This window comes from Carassius carassius, chromosome 23, assembly GCF_963082965.1.
Source record: "Carassius carassius chromosome 23, fCarCar2.1, whole genome shotgun sequence".
Lineage (NCBI taxonomy): Eukaryota > Metazoa > Chordata > Actinopteri > Cypriniformes > Cyprinidae > Carassius > Carassius carassius.
Genome location: NC_081777.1, coordinates 7,470,325 through 7,489,043, shown reverse-complemented (window position 1 = coordinate 7,489,043; position 18,719 = coordinate 7,470,325). Strand labels below are relative to the sequence as shown.

Genomic DNA, 18,719 nt, shown 5'->3' with positions numbered 1-18,719 from the left:
ATGCAATCTTTGGGACATACTATCACTTCACACAACTGTGTCTTTAACGGACTGCTCTGTAGCATAGTTACACACATCATGTAACTGTAAACTGCCTTGTAAATCATCTTGTCACAGTTAACACTCGCCACATTTAATTTAATTGAACTTCCTTGCACATCTGCCATGTTTGTAGTTTTTTAACGCATTCTGTTCGTGTTTGTAGTTCTGGACCGAATCCTTCACCAAAGTGCAGTGGATTGTGGGCAGTATTAGCCATTAGAGTGTGCATGGATCCACGCTTCAAAAATGGACCTGGAAGAGTAGACCATCCGGGGACTTGTGGCATACTCTTTTCAAAATACTATGCTTTGGGACACACATATTTTAATCTCACATACTATTTAGGATGTATAGTATGAACACTGGGATGCAGGGGATGGAATTTCCTGAATGAATCAGTCGTTTAAATGAATCAAATGAATGAATTAATGACTCACTGACTAAGGCTACTCATTAAGACATGACAAGACAGTTTTATTTTCCTATTAAGATTAAATTAAATGAATACAAATTTAACTTTTCTTACTCAAGCTACTTTTTGAAATATTTATTTAATGCTTTTCTCATGGGATTTTAAAGTATCTTTTGTAGGTAATTTCTCAGCCAGATATGATGTGTGATTGATATGTGATTAATCGCCATAGCATGTAATTAATTAGATTAAACATTTAAATCGATTGACAGCTCAAAATATATTTGTATTAGTGATGCACTCACATTTTGGAAACCAAAAATATTCAGCTGAAAAAAAGAAAAAGGACCAAAAAGTTAGTTTTCTTTGTGTTAATTTCTGGTTTTACTTTTCAGCTAAATTAAAACTTTCAGTTTGGATTTCAGTGTTTTGGTAAAAACAACAATAATAATTTGGTTAATCACTAATGTACTGTATATATGCATAAAATATTTCACCCCTTATTTTTTAATGTACCTAAAAACAAAATGCAGGTACGCACTGATGTTCTAACATAGAATTGTTCTAAGTCCTACAATAAAAGTTGTCATCATTACTTCATCCTCATGTCATTTTGTGCAACTCATCAAAAAATATAATGCAGAATGTCCAGGGTGCCTCTTTTTTGGATGTAATTGAATTAAAAAAAGATTATAGTGGTTGTCCTGCAATACGTCATATTTCCACAGAAGAAATAGTCATACAAATTTGGAACCACATCAGGAAGACATAAATTATGACATAATATTCATTTTTGGATGAACTATCCTTTTGAGACACATGATAATACAGTTATGAGGTGTACAGTTTTGAAGCAGGTGGAATCATTTGTGCCCCATCAAAGGGAAAAGGTTGTTGTTCTGATTAGTTCAGTTTGAATTTCAGCTGACTCTTAACTGAGTCATACAGAAGAACAAATCAGTCACTGTAATTCACAGCCTAAAAGCTTTAGTCTGTAATTACAGAACAGTGCTGAGACAGATCTCCTCTACCTTCAGCACTCATGCTGCTCTCCTTAGACAAGCATTGTTTTTTGTTGTTCTACAACAACACTAAGCATGTTTTTTGCACTGATTTTCACAATGAATCCAGTCCAATTTCAGTTTCTCAAGTTCTGTTTATATGAACACTGACTGTTGAAGTCCTATTCACATATCTCTTTAAGTTTTAAGTGCTCCGAACACAAACATTTAGAAGCCACAGCTGTAGTGTTACCAGAGCTATTTCAAGCATTTTTGCCTTGATGATATACCTAAAAAGAATGATGACATGTCTGGAGAGCTTTTTACAAAATATTTTGTAATATTCAATCACTTTTAATGACAATGCCATAAGATGCAAAATAAACATTTGTACATGTTGAAGTCAAGATTATTGGAATATGTTTTACAAGAAAGTACTACTTCAGTCTTTCTACTTCAAAATTTCACATTTATTTACATGTGCATGGCCATTGCTTTGTAACTATTTGTGAAATATACTAGTTAAAATGACTTTAATGTAAATCCTATATTCTTTTTTTGTCAGTGTATAAAATGTACATGTAAACAAGTGCATCACAGCACTGAGGTATTTTTGAAAATTTAGTTAAGAAAATAGATTAAAGTATTTGCACGTAATTTATTTATTTTTCAATATTGTGAGCTACTAAGGCAGCATCATAACCAATAGGGATGTCAAAAGTATTGCTTTGGTACAAAATCAATACTGCAATAAAATGCAACAATACCAGTCTTTCTCCATTATCGTTAGAGCATATTCAGTTCACTGCGAAAGATCTGTCTGTCTGACATGCATACTGTATTTGCACATGTGAACACCCTAAAGCCATTATTTCCAGTTTTTAAATTTAAGACCTGTTTAACTGAAAAATGTGCAAGGTTTTGCTGCATGAAATTTTTAAATATATGATATAAATTTATGATAGTTTTAAAATGAAATTGTGATGAAAATTTTGATGAAATTATTAGGCCAAACACAGATTTGTGGTGGTGGTAAGAAGAGATTACAGTAAAATGGAGTGTGTTGGTTTATTGAGCCAGAGCTCAGCCCAATGTCTGTGGGACAAAGTTGGCTGGCCAAGGCTTTTCTTGGCACTCTTTACTTGATCTCTGGCCCAAAGCTCGTATCAGATTTAAACACAACCAGATGATTGCATATGCTCTCAACCTGTCAAATTCATTTGTGTATGCCAAGAATCTGAATTTGAACAGAAACTGCACCTCGTCATTTACTCTTTATATTGTTACTAGCTCTATCTTGTCATTCTGTGATTGCTCTGTCCTGATATCCCCACTTTACTGTTGAAATAGTACATTTAGCGTTTGAGTTTAGGATACAAGAAGCAATGTTTTAGGACCATTAAGTTTATATTAAGTATGACCAAAAATGCTTATTTTCGAATGTGCCTACAGGGAATCAATGTAATGATTAACATTTATTCAGTGTGCATATCTGAGTGCATAACAATTCTGACAGTAAGACTGTAGAAACCCCCATTTAGAGAGCCACTATCACATACCAGAAGTCCAAGTTAAGTTATATTGATTATTATTCAAGTGACTCAAGAGCACATACTGCAGGCGTGCTTTGGTTTTCCATTCGCATGGCAGCCAACATGAATAATAAATAACGACCACTGTCTTACCTAATTCAGCAAAATCTAACACTTGAACCTGGCATCATAGGCTATAATCATATAGTCATTGCCACCAAAGCACCAACTTGTAAGGTTTTTGGAAGTTGAGATAATATCCAGTGGAGAGAATTCTGCAGGAATTGCCTGGTTGATGCATCTGATGATTGAATTGAGATCATTGCAGATTAATTTAAATGTGGAAATAGGTGTAATGGGGAGAAAAACTAATTTAGATTTATTGATTAAATCAATAATGTTACCATAATTAACTTTTACTGATTGACTGACTGATTGATTGATTACACTTGTCAGCATTTTTCATCTCATCACAAGTTAAGTTTTTGATTTAGTTAGAAACTATGGAAGCTTGTTTGTGTAAAAAAAAAAAAAGTAATTGCAACTTTTTATCATAATTTTGACTTTTTCTTGTGAGTTTGTGTCACAATTCTTTTTCTTTTCTCACAATTCTGAGAAAAAAGTTTGAATTGCGAGATATAAATTCAGAATTGTAAAATATACATTTGCAATAATCTTTCTCATTGTTTTTATTCCATGGAGGGGGGATAAATAAATTTTGAGGAAAAAGTCAGAATTCTAAGTTTATATTTTACAGTTCTGACATTTTTTCTTAGAATTTTAGAAAAAAAAGTCTATATTGTGATCTTAGATATTATCTCTATAGTTAAAAAGTATCCATGACTGTATTCATGCACACACAAGACAATGATGTGAAACTCATTTTGTGGTCTATTTACTCAAAAACATTATATGATGAGCATGCATGTTTATCCAGAGTATTTTACTTGTTCAAGATGTTCAAGAGTTAATGAAACAGGAAATCACTGCAATTATTTAAAGTATTTTTTTTTCACATTGATGGATAAACTGCTTCTTTAGACCTTGAGATTTGTCATCATGGGAGGGCGATAGATCAGTCTGTATATGATATCAGAGGTTGTTTTTGATCTTTAACATCCAGAATCTGACACGTTTGTAGTACATCATAATGTACAAATCTTATGTTTTCAAAGGGGAATTCGATTGCTGATGCCAGTATGATAATTTATTATCCCCACTCTCAGTTAGATTTAGTTTTTGCTTTGAGTCACCACTCTGACTTTGCAAAAAACATGTTTTGAATCAGATCCCCATATTAGTTTAAAATAGGAATGGAAAATAGTGTTTCGATATACTCACAGCCACAGCAAGACCCACACCCATTGTGCAAGATGTAATGTAGTCCCAGTTGTGGGCATTTATAGAAACTTCCTTTCATGGAATTCATCATGCTGTGATCTTACTCTATTTCTGGACCTTTCTTAATATTTTAAAATATTATTTATTGCACTGCATGTCCTAAATGCTTCCAATAATTCTGTTCCAGGTTTCTTGTGCTTTATAAGCCACTCATAAACTGTTTGTTTAAAAAGATGTTGTTTTTCTCAAATGTACCATGTTAAGTGTGACCCTGGACTAGTGTTGTCACGATACCAAAATTATTGTTTCGATACGATACCTAGTCAAGAATTGCGATTTCGATACTTTTCGATACTTTTCCTGAAAGGGAAAGCACACTCTCAAATATCATTGATGTGCTTTATTTTAAAACCGGGACAACAATCTAATCATATAACACACTAATAAATGAACATATGAACAGCAGATATATTAAACATTTGAACAAAATATGAAATATCAAAATATCAAAAATAAATTAGAGCAATGACATTCAAGGTAAAGAAAGAAAACATTTAGCAGCATTATCTCAGTTATCATAAGAAACATAAGAGTAATACATTTATCTTGTCTCTGAACTTTGAATAAAAATATGAACAGCGATTATATTAAAAAATGTTTCTGAACTCAGAAGATTAAATGTAAAAAGATAAATAATATCAATTTAAGCAATGGCATTCAAGTAAAAAAAAAAGCAAATAAAATTTAGCAGCGTAAAATTTAGCAATTTCTGAGCATATCTCAGAAACTGTAACTTATTCTGTCAGTTGTGCAACCTTTTCTTTCAGAGGAGAAAACTCAGCCAGTGAGCTTTAGTGAGCGTCATCTTTATTGAGCGTCATCTTTTTCTACCAGTCATGGACCGGCGGCCACAGTATCACTTGTGTTTGCACATACAGCCTAGTGATGTGCGGGTCGGGTTTTTTTCCAACCCGCGGGTCCCACTTTTATGAAATTATCTGGCCCACCCCAGCCCGCAAATAAAGTAACATTTCTTATCTCATTTCTCGTTCACTGAAGTTTCCCTCCACAGCAGTGCGCGAGCTCGGCGCTATTAGCAGCTCGTGAACTGCTCTGTGGACTGTTTCATCCTGTCAAAGAGTTACTCAAGATCTGACGGAGCATGTGCTTTGTTAAACGAGATCGAGAGATATTCTCATTCATGAACGAGTTGAATGAACTGATACATCTCGTTTATGAATGAAATGAATGAGTATAGCCTACAGGGTCAGTGAGCCAAGCATGTTAATCTCGATCAGCAATCAGCAGATACAAAGTGCAGTTATAGGTGCTGTGCAGATACGCTTGTTTTCATATTTAGCATACAGAACATAACTCCACGTTTAATCCCTGATTAATGTGAATATTATATATGAACTGTCTGACCAAACAATTAAAATGTTAATTATGCAAGAAAACCTTGTGCTTTGTTCATCTGAACAACTTATTTAAACTATTTAATGCGATTATGCACACATTTTAGTAAGGCCAAATCAGTTTAGTAAAGCCACTAATGCAGCCATCTCGCTGTAGTGCTTTTTTGCTGCGTGCATGAGGAAAAAAACACAGACGTCCATAGGCACTGGAAGCATGCGTTGCACACACCAACATGAAATACGTCTCTTTTACAAATCTGGATGCAGTCATTCTTTGAAGTATAGATACTAATAAATTTAGGAATCGTGACATTTTTAATTTCCGAGAATCGCGATACTTTTGAAGTATCGGTGCACCGTGCAACACTACCCTGGACCACAAAACCAAAAAAAAAGTGCAAAAAGAAATCTAAATATTGAGAAAATCACCTTTATAGTTGTCCAAATGAAGTTCTTAGCAATGCATATTACTAATAAAAAATTACGTTTTAACATATTTACAGTAGGAAATTTATCTTCATTGAACATGATCTTTACTTAATATCGTAATGATTTTTGACATAGAAGAAAAAAATATATTTTGGACCCATTCAATGTATTTTTGGCTATTGCTACAAATATACCCCAGCAACTTAAAGGGTTACTCCACCCCATAATGAAATTTTTTGATATTTTTAAACAAGGATGTGCTGTTTTATTTCAAATCAAATCTAAATAATAGGGATGCACCGAATATTCGGCCACCGAAGATTTTCGGCCGAAAATGGCCCAAAAGAGCATTTTCGGTTTTTGGCCGAAAGACTTTTATCACCGAAACAACACGGCCGAAATGTTGTGATGATGACGCAAACAGAAACCGCGACCTGAACGTGCACCTGCATAGCGCAGACCACGAGCTCCCCGCGACATTCACTTCACACCAGTGAGAACATTCTCTCTCTTCTTATTCCTTTATTCGCAGCACTAAAGCGTCTCCTAACAAAGAGATTGAGACGGACCACGAAGTGAGAACAAAGAAAGGTACAGTCTTATAGAGTCTGTTAGCACACGTCTCACTGAGATCTTTTCGGATCCTCTGCACTTCATCGCGAATGTGCTTTATCCGCGTTATAAAGATCATTACTTGGATGCGGAAATAAGGCAGCGCGCACGAGAAGCGCCAAGCGCAGGAGACAGATCAGAGCGCGGAAAAAAGACTCGTCTCTTGGCATTCACCCTCGTTGTCTGATATTTTCAGTGAAATTCTGCAAGAAAGTGCCTCAAATAATAATACATTGGCTATTGTTCTAGTTCTTAGGCTACTATATATGTGACATTTTATTTACAGTAGCCTATATATATATATATATACACACACACATATATATATACATATACATACATAATATCAGATTGTAGCCATATTTCTGCTAGATTTTCTGCTAGATTTCTGCTTTAATTTGATAAAACAAATTATTTATGCCCTGCCCCTATTTAAATACACTCTCTCAAATATTTCTCAAATGTCAGGCAGATGACAAGCTCAACTGCTCAACAGCTAGATGGTTATCTGTCTGAAGTCCCCATCCCCAGAAGTGATAACAGTCTTGCCTACTGGAGAAGTAATGCACTTTCTAGTCCTACAGAGAACAATTTCAAATGCACTTGACCTAAATGCACTTTGTTTTTATGAGAGAACAGTTCATTTTAAAACCTTTCTGCAGGCCAGTAGGCCTGTACATTATTATTTAATATTCACATGAGTGGGATACATTTTTAGTTTGAATTTTATTTTATACTGTGCATTGTTGCAATGTGCTTAATAAATATTGCATAATTTGTAATTATGTATTTTTATGTTTTTTATAATTTATGTAATTGTAATTATCTTTGAAACTTTAATATTAATTTATGCAATTGCAATGTCTTAATTTTAGTAAAGTTAGTACATGGTCATAGCAATAAATGCAATGGAATAATTGGCATAATTTCTTTGGGTGTTTCGGTTTCGGTTTTCGGCCTTGGTTTTCTCTTTTTCGGTTTTCGGTTTCGGCCAAGAATTTTCATTTCGGTGCATCACTACTAAATAAACTTAGAAACTGCGCATCCTAAAGGAACGGAAGACACAGAGGAGCCATACGCAGCATGGTGATATGGAGTGACAAACAGGAAACACAGTTGACAAAAGGAATTATTGAATAAAGTCATTATTTTTGTTTTTTTCGATTTCAAAAAGTGTTAGAACTGTTCGGTTAGGGTTAGAACTGTTCCCTTCACTTCATATAACCCAGATTGCACATCTGATGGAAGATGGAGTATTCTGACGACGACTTTTCATACCTTTTATGGACCTTGACACTGTTATTTACTTGGCAGTCTATGGGACAGTCTCAAGCCTCCAGGTTTTCTTCCAAAATATCTTAAATTGTGTTGATGAACGGAGCTTTTATGAGTTCGAATGACATGGGGGTAAGTGATTAATGATAACATTTTCATTTTAGGGTGGAGTATCCCTTTAAGACCTTTTAAGTTTTGTGGTCCAGGGTCACAGATGGTATACGTTGAGGTACCTGTTAATCATTCAGTACAATTACTGCACCATTTTAATAAAGTACCTTTTGAAAGGGTTAAATTATTATTTTTAAAATTTAAAAAGTATAAATTATTTAAATGTTAAAATGTTTAGGAATACCGTATGTTATCAGTTATAACAATCAGTAAGTGATTATTTTTACACAATACAATTTATATTATTTGATGTTTTACAACATATGAATTCATATTGTTAAAAATTTAACTTAAATGGAACTACTTATTTTTATACACTACTGTTCAAAATGTTGGGGTTGGTAAGATATTTAAAGTGTTTTTGAAAGAAGACTCTTAAAAAGTAAAAAAAGTAAAGCGAATATTCTCATTGTGTTATGTCTTTAGATTACTCACGGGATGTTTTTCGTGTCACTTGAATAAAAAAAATCACGTAATGCTCTCCTTCATTTTCTGATGCAACTAGATGTGTCAATAAGCTCTTCACTGATTGGCTCGCGCGTCAACGTGTCATGCAAATTTTACACAAATTCAGCTTTGCAAGTTTGCTGCAGTTGCGTCACCCAGTTCATGTTTTTCGCATCACCTGACAAGAATTTTTGTCTATTCTCACCTTCGAATTGACTTAATTCCAGTCTTCAGTGTCACACCTGTCACACACATTTGACCTCTTGTGTGCAGGTACAAGCTCGGGGGGCGCTGCAGTATCTGGTGTCACTGTTAGCAAGTATGGAGCATAGCGCCCATCACACACTACTGCTGGAAATTCGCTGCCTGACCGATCGCTACACTTCCATCCTGGGTGGCGGAGGAAAAGACATCTACCGCATGAGCAACAGTTTCACCACCATCGCTCGACTGCTGGGACGCACACTGGAGGCTGACAGCACACTTAACAGGTATTCACAAAACACAATTTTCCCAGTTATGTCACTAGCTTAGATTTCCTAAATAGTCTTGACATGTTCTAATATTCATTCTTTAAACCACATGGGTGATTTGTTTTATTGAAGTAATTGACATTTTATTATGATAAAAGAATAAATTCTGCTTAAAAGCTCCCTAATCCACAGGCCTTTGTCTAACCAGCCTAAACAGTTGCAAAATTCATCAGCTGATTCTTCAGCTTTGGCAGTTTAATTTCTAAAAGTCCAATGAGGTAAAGGTATACAGGTATTTCTTTTTTATTATTGACTGATTTATTTATTTTACAAATAATAGAAGGGACAGGATAGAACTGTCCGTTTTCTACTTTTATATTATTTCTCTCTTTGTTTTCGCTTATCTTTTTTTCCAAATTTGCTTTCCAAAATCTTTATTTCAACTACAAAGAAATTGTTTTTATGTTTGGAATAAACCAATTTTATTATGTGGCAATGACATTAGTCTTGTATTTTTGTTTATTGACAATAAACTGCATTAAAACTGCAGTTTAAACTGTATATTAAAATGTAAATTAAACCTAAATTAAGCAATTAATATCAATAGGAGGAAGAATTCATTACAAGTAGCTTTTCAAGATGAGGTAAATACTAGTATATAGAAGGTACACAGTTGTCAGGAGAAAGCAGGCTGGATTCTGATGCGGGTAAACTCAAGGCTTTATTTAACCAGAGGAGGCAGAGAAGATGAGTCACGTTTCACAGGTTTCACTCGTAGTGAGAGGATGAGAAGCAGATGAGTCAAAGCAGATGAGTAATGTTCCACAGTAGTACGTATAACCGCCAACCCGGGGGGATGACAGCTGGAAGCTACTAGGAGCTCTGGGCTTGTAAGAACAAGGGCAGAGAAATCAGCTAAACACACTGGAGCCTGAGGACAAGACATGACAAGGTGAGTACAAAGAGCAGCTAGAAGATCGGAGCTATTGGTACGAGTAACAACAGTCTGACAATAGACAGAGAAACACAGGGAATAATAAAGGGGGAAAAAATTAGAAGGACATAGAAAACAGGTGGCGAACAATTAAGGTTAACAACGGGGAAACAAGGGAGGCGGGGAAAACACAAACAGGCAGACGCGGTGAGCTGTCAAACCATCCAAACACACACACACACATACATACACATACCAAAAAGGCAGGTGATTAGCCCCGAGACCCGACAGTACCCCCCCTCCCAGGAGCGTCACCTGGCGCTCTAGGAAGGGGCCTACCTCGATGCCGCCGGAAGTCCTCAATCAACGAGCGGTCCAAAATGTCCCGGGACGGAAACAAAACACCTCTCCTCTGGACCATACCCCTCCCAGACCACAAGATACTGAAACCCCCTGCCACAGCGCCGCTCATCGAGTAATCTCTTAACCGTATAGGTAGGAGATCCATCCACAAGACGAGGGGGTGGGGGGTGGGGCGACTGCAAGCAGGATTAAGGGGGGAAGAGAATACAGGCTTGACCCTGGAAACATGAAACACCGGGTGAACCCGACCAAGAGTAGGAGGGAGCTTGAGCCTGATCGCCACCGGACTAACCACCTTGGTGATGCGGAATGGCCCAATGAATCTGGGTGCCAGCTTACGAGAAGGCGCCCGGAGAGGCAGATCCTTGGTAGAAAGCCAAACCCGTTGACCACAAACATAGGCAGGAGGAGAGGACCGGCGACGATCAGCTGCAGTCTTGGTTCTGCCAGAGGTTTGGATCAAAATCCTCCTGACTTTCTCCCAGGTGCGACGACAGCGCTGGACGAAAGCCAGGGCGGATGGAACTGCTGCGTCGGGTTCCTGTGATAGGAACAGAGGTGGATTATAACCAACAGCACACTCACAGGGGGACATACCTGATGCGGCCACAGGAAGGGTGTTATGAGCGTATTCTGCCCAGGAGAGCTGCTGGCACCAGGAACTCGGATTGTTGGATGCTAGACAGCGGAGCATTCTTCCTAGATCCTGGTTGGCCCGCTCACACTGCCCATTGGTCTGGGGATGAAAACCTGAAGACAGACTTGCAGAGGCCCCAATCTGTCTACAAAATTCCCTCCAGAACCGGGAGACGAACTGAGGACCCCTATCTGAAACCACATCCACTGGTAACCCGTGGAGATGGAAGACGTGATCCACCACCAGTTGGGCGATCTCCCGGGCGGATGGCAGCTTGGGCAGGGGGATAAAATGAACTGCTTTGGAAAAGCGATCCACCACCATGAGAACTACAGTGTTTCCCTTCGATGGAGGAAGCCCAGAGACGGAATCAAGGGCAATGTGTGACCAAGGACGGGAAGGGATAGGGAGAGGATGCAGTAGACCATCAGGAGGGCGATTGACAGGCTTACTTTGGGCACATGTGGGGCAGGCCAACACAAATTGTCTAACATCTGCGACCATAGTAGGCCACCAGAAGCGCTGTCGGATGGCAGACAACGTTCTCCGAATACCTGGATGGCAGACTAACCTGGATGAGTGACCCCACTCAAGGACCTCAGAGCGCAGCGCAGCCGGCACCGGCAACCTGCCCGCCGGGCACTCTCCCGGCACCTGCACCCCTCGCCTCCTCAACTCGCTGCTCGATACCCCACAAAAAAGCCCCGATCACCACCCCCTCAGGATGGATGGCCTCGGCCGCAAACTCCCTCCCCGGATCACCAAACAGGCGAGAGAGGGCATAGGGCTTGGTGTTCTTTGATCCCGGCCGGTACGAGAGGGTGAAGTTGAATCTGGCAAAGAAGAGCACCCACCGGGCCTGACGCGAGCTCAGCCTCTTGGCCGAACGGAAGTATTCAAGGTTCTTGTGATCCGTCCAGACCAAGAAGGGCTGCACTGACCCCTCCAACCAGTGACGCCACTCACCCAAGGCCAATCGTACCACCAACAGTTCTCTATTGCCGATGTCATAGTTACGTTCTGCTGGGCTGAGACGACGAGAGAAGAATGCACAAGGATGGACCTTCCCATCATGGAGGGAATGCTGAGATAGAACTGCGCCAACCCCAACGTCCGAAGCATCAACCTCGAATATGAACTGGGCCTCCGGATCTGGAACCAACAGAACAGGTGCAGAGACAAAATGGGACTTTAAAATGTCAAAGGCTACCTGCGCCTCCCGGTTCCATCTGAAGGACACCTTAGTGGAGGTTAAGGCTGTGAGCGGTGCAGCGATCTGACCAAAATTCCGGATGTATCGCCGGTAGAAGTTGGCAAAACCCAGGAAACGCTGCAGAGCCTTCCGAGAGTCAGGGACCGGCCACTGGGCGACAGCTTCAATCTTAGCGGGATCAGGCTTGATCCCTTCCGTAGAAATAATGTGGCCAAGGAACGTAACTGACTCAGCGTGGAATTCGCACTTCTCCGCCTTTACAAACAACTGGTTTTCTAGTAACCGCTGGAGAACCCGTCTGACATGCTGGGTGTGTAATTGGAGAGAAGAGGAGAAAATCAAAATATCATCCAAATACACAAAGACAAATTGATTAATCATGTCACCCAACAAGCTGTTGACGAGTCCCTGGAAAATGGCTGGAGCATTGGTAAGACCAAACGAAAGAACCAAGTACTCGTAGTGTCCCAAAGGGGTGTTAAATGCCATCTTCCACTCATCCCCCTCCCGAATGCGCACCAAGTGGTAGGCGTTGCGCAGGTCTAACTTGGTGAAGACCCGAGCTCCCTGCAATAATTCAAAAGCAGAAGACATTAAAGGTAAGGGGTACCTGTCTTTGATAGTAATGTCATTCAAACCTCTGTAATCTATACAGGGGCGCAGGGAGCCGTCCTTCTTCTGAACAAAGAAAAAACCTGCCCCAGCGGGAGAGGAGGAATGGCGGATGAGCCCAGCCTGAAGTGACTCACGTATGTACTTGTCCATGGCCTCTCTCTCAGGACCTGAAAGGGAATATAAACGACCCTTAGGCGGAGAAGAGCCCGGGAGAAGATCAATGGCACAGTCGTAGGGGCAATGCGGAGGTAGCGAGGTGGCCCGGGCCTTACTGAAGACCGCCCGAAGATCATGGTACTCCGCCGGAACACCAGTCAGGTCAGAGGGATCCTCCTGAGGAACACAAGACACAGAGACAGGACGAAAAGCAGCACCCAAACACCAAAACAATAAGCGGTATTCTCCAACGTTGAGCAGAGGCAGCATCAAGGAAGTTCCCCTCAGCCCCTGAGTTCACAAGGGCGAGTCCAGTGTGTGAACGACTCTGGAAGGAGAGTTGGAACGGCAGCTGAGTGCGTGCTGCAGGAGAGCTTGAACTGAGAACTATGCCCACCAGGACTCTCCGCCTCACTGGTGGGCCCTAGCTTTTAACGGGCACTGAAGGGTGGAGTGGCCTCCCTTGCCGCAGTATAGACACGCCCCCGACGACAGACGCTCCTGCTTCTGCCGTGGTGTAAGCCGTAGACGACCCAACTGCATGGGCTCCTCCTCCGAGGGCTGTCGGCCGGCTGAACTGGCTAAAGAGGACTCTAGGTGGCGCCACGGGGCGGGTGTTTGCCGTTGTTTGCGGCGGCGGCTGAGACAACCCTCAATACGGAGTGCGAGATTAATCCGTTTATCCAATTCCCACGGGAGCTCTATGGCCGCGAGTTCATCAGAAATGGCGAAATCCAACCCCTCAAGAAAACAAGCGCGCAGCGCGCTCTCATACCGGCCGCATGCCGCAGCTAAAGTCTGGAACTGGATGGCATAGTCAGTGAGGGAGCTTCTCCCCTGTGACAGTCGCGATAACTGGGCTGCCGCCTCGTCACCCTGAGCAGAGCGATCAAACAATTTGGCCATCTCTTGACTGAAATCCGCGAAGGTGGCACAACAGGGAGCCGCGATCTCCATACGGCAATTCCCCATTCGCGGGCACGGCCCGAGAGAAGTGTAAGGACGTAAGCCACTTTGGTCTCTTCATTTGCGTAACGCCGGGGCTGCAGAGAAAACACCAGCGAACAATGTGAGAGAAACGCTTGACAGGCGTTAGGATCGCCATTGTAGACCGGCGGGTTGTTGGCATGGGGTTCGGACTCGTGTGACATACCGGTGTGAGGACCGGGCCCCCGGCTCGTTGCCTCTTGCTGAAGATCGTCCACCCGTGTGAGGAGTTCGGAGACTCGGGCACTAAAAACGTCCACATCCTGCGCGGTGGTGTTGAGCTGGGTGGCATGCTGCCCTAACAACACTCCCTGTTGAACGAGAGCCGAGCGAAGCGGATCAGATCCCGCTGAATCCATAATCTGGTCAGACCGTTCTGTCAGGAGAAAGCAGGCTGGATTCAGATGCGGGTAAACTCAAGGCTTTATTTAAGCAGAGGAGGCAGAGAAGATGAGTCACGTTTCACAGGTTTCACTCGTAGTGAGAGGATGAGAAGCAGATGAGTCACGTTTCACAGGTTTCACTCGTAGTGAGAGGATGAGAAGCAGATGAGTCAAAGCAGATGAGTAATGTTCCACAGTAGTACGTATAACCGCCAAGACTGGAGGGATGACAGCTGGAAGCTACTAGGAGCTCTGGGCTTGTAAGAACAAGGGCAGAGAAATCAGCTAAACACACTGGAGCCTGAGGACAAGACACGACAAGGTGAGTACAAAGAGCAGCTAGAAGATCGGAGCTATTGGTACGAGTAACAACAGTCTGACAATAGACAGAGAAACACAGGGAATAATAAAGGGGAAAAGATTAGAAGGACATAGAGAACAGGTGGCGAACAATTAAGGTTAACAACGGGGAAACAAGGGAGGCGGGGAAAACACAAACAGGCAGACGCGGTGAGGTTTCAAACCATCCAAACACACACACACACATACATACACACACCAAAAAGGCAGGTGATTAGCCCCGAGACCCGACACACAGTGTAGTACAAAAAAAATACAAAACATCTTAATTAAAACACACATGACACTAAAATATTGCAATAAACATGAATTAAACAAGATGAGTATCATAAAACCTTAATTATAATCTGACTGTTCTTTTTCTGTAAATTTAACAGTATTTTACTTTATATTAAACTCCCTGTTAGATTTATTACAGTTTTTGTTAGCAGGTCTTTTATTGTAGCATTTTTAGAGTATTTCACAGTTAAGTAGTTTTTTACAGTGTAGTGTTAGGGTTTAATGTACTTGATTATAATGATGCAGAATTTACTGTTACTATAGTAAGTATAGTAATAAAATATGTGTAACAAGGTAATTGTAAAATAAAGTGTTACCTACTGTAAGTACTATTTCAAATACTGTTAAAAAGTAAGCAGTTCATACTGTTCAGTATATATTAGGCAGTGCAGTTGTATTCCATTCTGAACTCTGCCTTCATCTTTGTGCATCAGAGAGGAGGAGAATGTGCAGGATTTGTCCAGGCCGTGTGAAGCTGAGTCTGGTTCTGACATTTTTGCTGAGAACAAGCAACTGCAGGTGAAGATCCAGGCTTTTGAGCAGAAGATGGGCGATGAGGTGGAGGAATTTGAGGAAGAGAGTGCTTCTCCTGGTCCTCAGAGAAGCCACAGTCTGAGTCAGGCAGCACGAGACGAGCGCAGAGAGATGAGGTTCAACAGGTGGGCCTGACCCGTGGGAAATTTAGAAATAAATTAAAAGTTTATAATAGCTGAAAAAGACCTTCCAATAGACAAATGGCTATCCACCCAAATAGTCAATCAAATATCTGGACTGATATGCCTTGTTGTTATTCGTTATTCTGATTATAAAGCTTTTTGAACTGTCTGTGACATAAAAACCTCATCTTTGCGCATGGAAAGGAGTAGTAGAATGTATGATGAAGGTTTTTAAATAGCGCAAATTTTTCTTTATACACATATGGTATTAATTTTATTTATGCATGTCTTAAAGTCTTACATTTGATTTAGAGAAATTCAACACTGCAGAAATATGAATACTACGTACATCTAAGAGAGTATGGCACCTTTTAATAACTCACATCCTAAAATAAATTGACTGACGTGTTCTGTTCTCTCATGTTTAGGTCAAAGAGTCTGGCTCTTCACGCTGTACGCACACGATCCATTAACTCTGACAGCAGTCCAGAGGGAGAAGGGGTGGATCTGAGCGCAGAACTCTCTGTCTGTGTGGCCATTCCTAGTTCAGAGACTGGTTCTGCCCTCAAGACCCTGCAGGAGGACCACAAACTCACAGAGACTCAACCTGACACGTCTCCAAACAGTGAGGGGCTAAAGGTGGCGACTGGAGATCCCCGGGAGGGAGATCGACTCTGGATCCACCTAAGAGACAACATGGAAGAAATCAACACCTTCTGTGCAGAAATGATCAAGCAAATCCCCATACCTGAGCACTGTGTCATTGAAGGTAACCTGTCAAATCTTAGAGCAATCCACACAGTAACGCATAAAAAAATTACCTTTCATTTATGAGTAGTACAGATGGAGAACTTTCATCCAGAAATTACTTTGGATGTGGGAATTCATTTGGACATGAATGTGTTTATACAAGACTGAATTTCAGGTCAGCTTCTAGTTCAGTTTTTTGTTGTTGTTTTAGCAACTGGAGGAGACAATTTTCCTGGAATATTTTGAAATATGTTAGAAATGTAATCACACCAGTTGCATATTGGAATACCATTAAACTTGGCAAATAGGATGTTGTTCACTGAGCAACTTAGTGCACCATCAGCCCATTTCACTTTTGTCTTGTTTCTTGGCCGTCACAAAGTATAAATTAAAACATACTTAAGGGCTTTTTTATTATTATAATAACTTGAATTACAACATAATTCTAATTCTAATGTTAATTATAATATTAGGTATCACATTGCTTATTGACAGATTCTGTAGAAAAATCAGTTCTTGCCCTGAATAGTTTTTTCCTTAATATTAATTCCAAATTTGATATTGATGTTGTGACTTTAAAGACAGTGACTTAATTTGTTTCTGAATGATTCAGTTGTTTGAACAAATTTGTAGAATGAATGTGTCACGGAAGAGCAGGCTGGATTCAGATGCGGGTAAACTCAAGGCTTTATTCGAAACAGAGGAGAAGAGTCACGGTTCACAGATTACACTCGCAGTGACAGGATGAGTAGCAGATGAGTCACGTTTCACAGGTTTCACTCGCAGTGACAGGATGAGTAGCAGATGAGTCACGTTTCACAGAAGTACGTATAACTGCCGGACCTGAGGGATGAACAGCTGGAAGCTACTAGGAGCTCAAGGCTTGTAAGAACAAGGGCAGAGGAATCAACTAAACACACTGGAGCCTGAGCACAAGACACGACAAGGTGAGTTCAAAGAGCTGCTAGATGATCGGAGCAATTGGTATGAATAACAACAGTCTGACAATAGACAGAGAAACACAGGGAATAATAAAGGGGAAAAAATTAGAAGGACATAGAGAACAGGTGGCGAGTAATTAAGGTTAACAACGGGGAAACAAGGGAGGCGGGGAAAACACAAACAGGCAGACGCGGTGAGCTGTCAAACCATCCCAACACACACACACCCACACCAAAAATACTGAAACCCCCTGCCGCGGTGCCGCTCATCGAGTAATCTCTTAACCGTATAGGTAGGAGATCCATCCACAAGACGAGGGGGTGGGGGGGTGGGGCGACTGCAAGCAGGATTAAGGGGGGAAGAGAACACAGGCTTGACCCTGGAAACATGAAACACCGGGTGAACCCGACCAAGAGTAGGAGGGAGCTTGAGCCTGATCGCCACCGGACTAACCACCTTGGTGATGCGGAAAGGCCCAATGAATCTGGGTGCCAGCTTACGAGAAGGCGCCCGGAGAGGCAGATCCTTGGTAGAGAGCCAAACCCGTTGACCAAACACATAGGTAGGAGGAGAGGACCGGCGACGATCAGCTGCAGCCTTGGTTCTGTCAGAGGTTTGGACCAAAATCCTCCTGACTCTCTCCCAGGTGCGACGGCAGCGCTGGACGAAAGCCAGGGCGGATGGAACCGCTGCGTCGGGTTCCTGTGATGGGAACAGAGGTGGATTATAACCAACAGCACACTCAAAAGGGGACATACCTCACGCGGCCGCAGGAAGGGTGTTATGGGCGTATTCTGCCCAGGAGAGCTGCTGACACCAGGAACTCGGATTGTGGGATGCTAGACAGCGGAGCATTCTTCCTAGATCCTGGTTGGCCCGCTCACACTGCCCATTGGTCTGAGGATGAAAACCAGATGACAGACTTGCAGAGGCCCCAATCTGTCTACAAAACTCCCTCCAGAACCGGGAGACGAACTGGGGACCCCTATCAGAAACCACATCCACCGGTAACCCGTGGAGACGGAAGACGTGATCCACCACCAGTTGGGCGGTCTCCCGGGCGGAGGGTAGCTTGGACAGGGGAATAAAATGAACCGCTTTGGAAAAGCGATCCACCACCGTGAGAACTACAGTGTTTCCCTTCGCCCAGAGACGAAATCAAGGGCAATGTGTGACCAAGGACGGGAAGGGATAGGGAGAGAATGCAGTAGACCATCAGGAGGGCGATTGACAGGCTTACTTTGGGCACATTTGGGGCAGGCCAACACAAACTGTCTGCGGCCATAGTAGGCCA

The 18,719-nt window shown here is 41.5% G+C and overlaps 1 protein-coding gene across 4 annotated transcripts in view; it reads left to right on the top strand.

The window, feature by feature from the left end:
• Positions 1-18,719, top strand: part of LOC132101283 (ventricular zone-expressed PH domain-containing protein) — a 162,642-nt gene that overhangs the window by 76,518 nt on the left and 67,405 nt on the right. For all 4 annotated transcript variants that reach the window (XM_059506113.1, XM_059506112.1, XM_059506110.1 and 1 more), the window contains exons 7-9: positions 8,951-9,168; positions 15,512-15,736; positions 16,162-16,502. In XM_059506113.1, the coding sequence (XP_059362096.1) occupies positions 8,951-9,168; positions 15,512-15,736; positions 16,162-16,502 (784 nt within the window). The remainder of the gene's footprint in view (positions 1-8,950; positions 9,169-15,511; positions 15,737-16,161; positions 16,503-18,719) is intronic.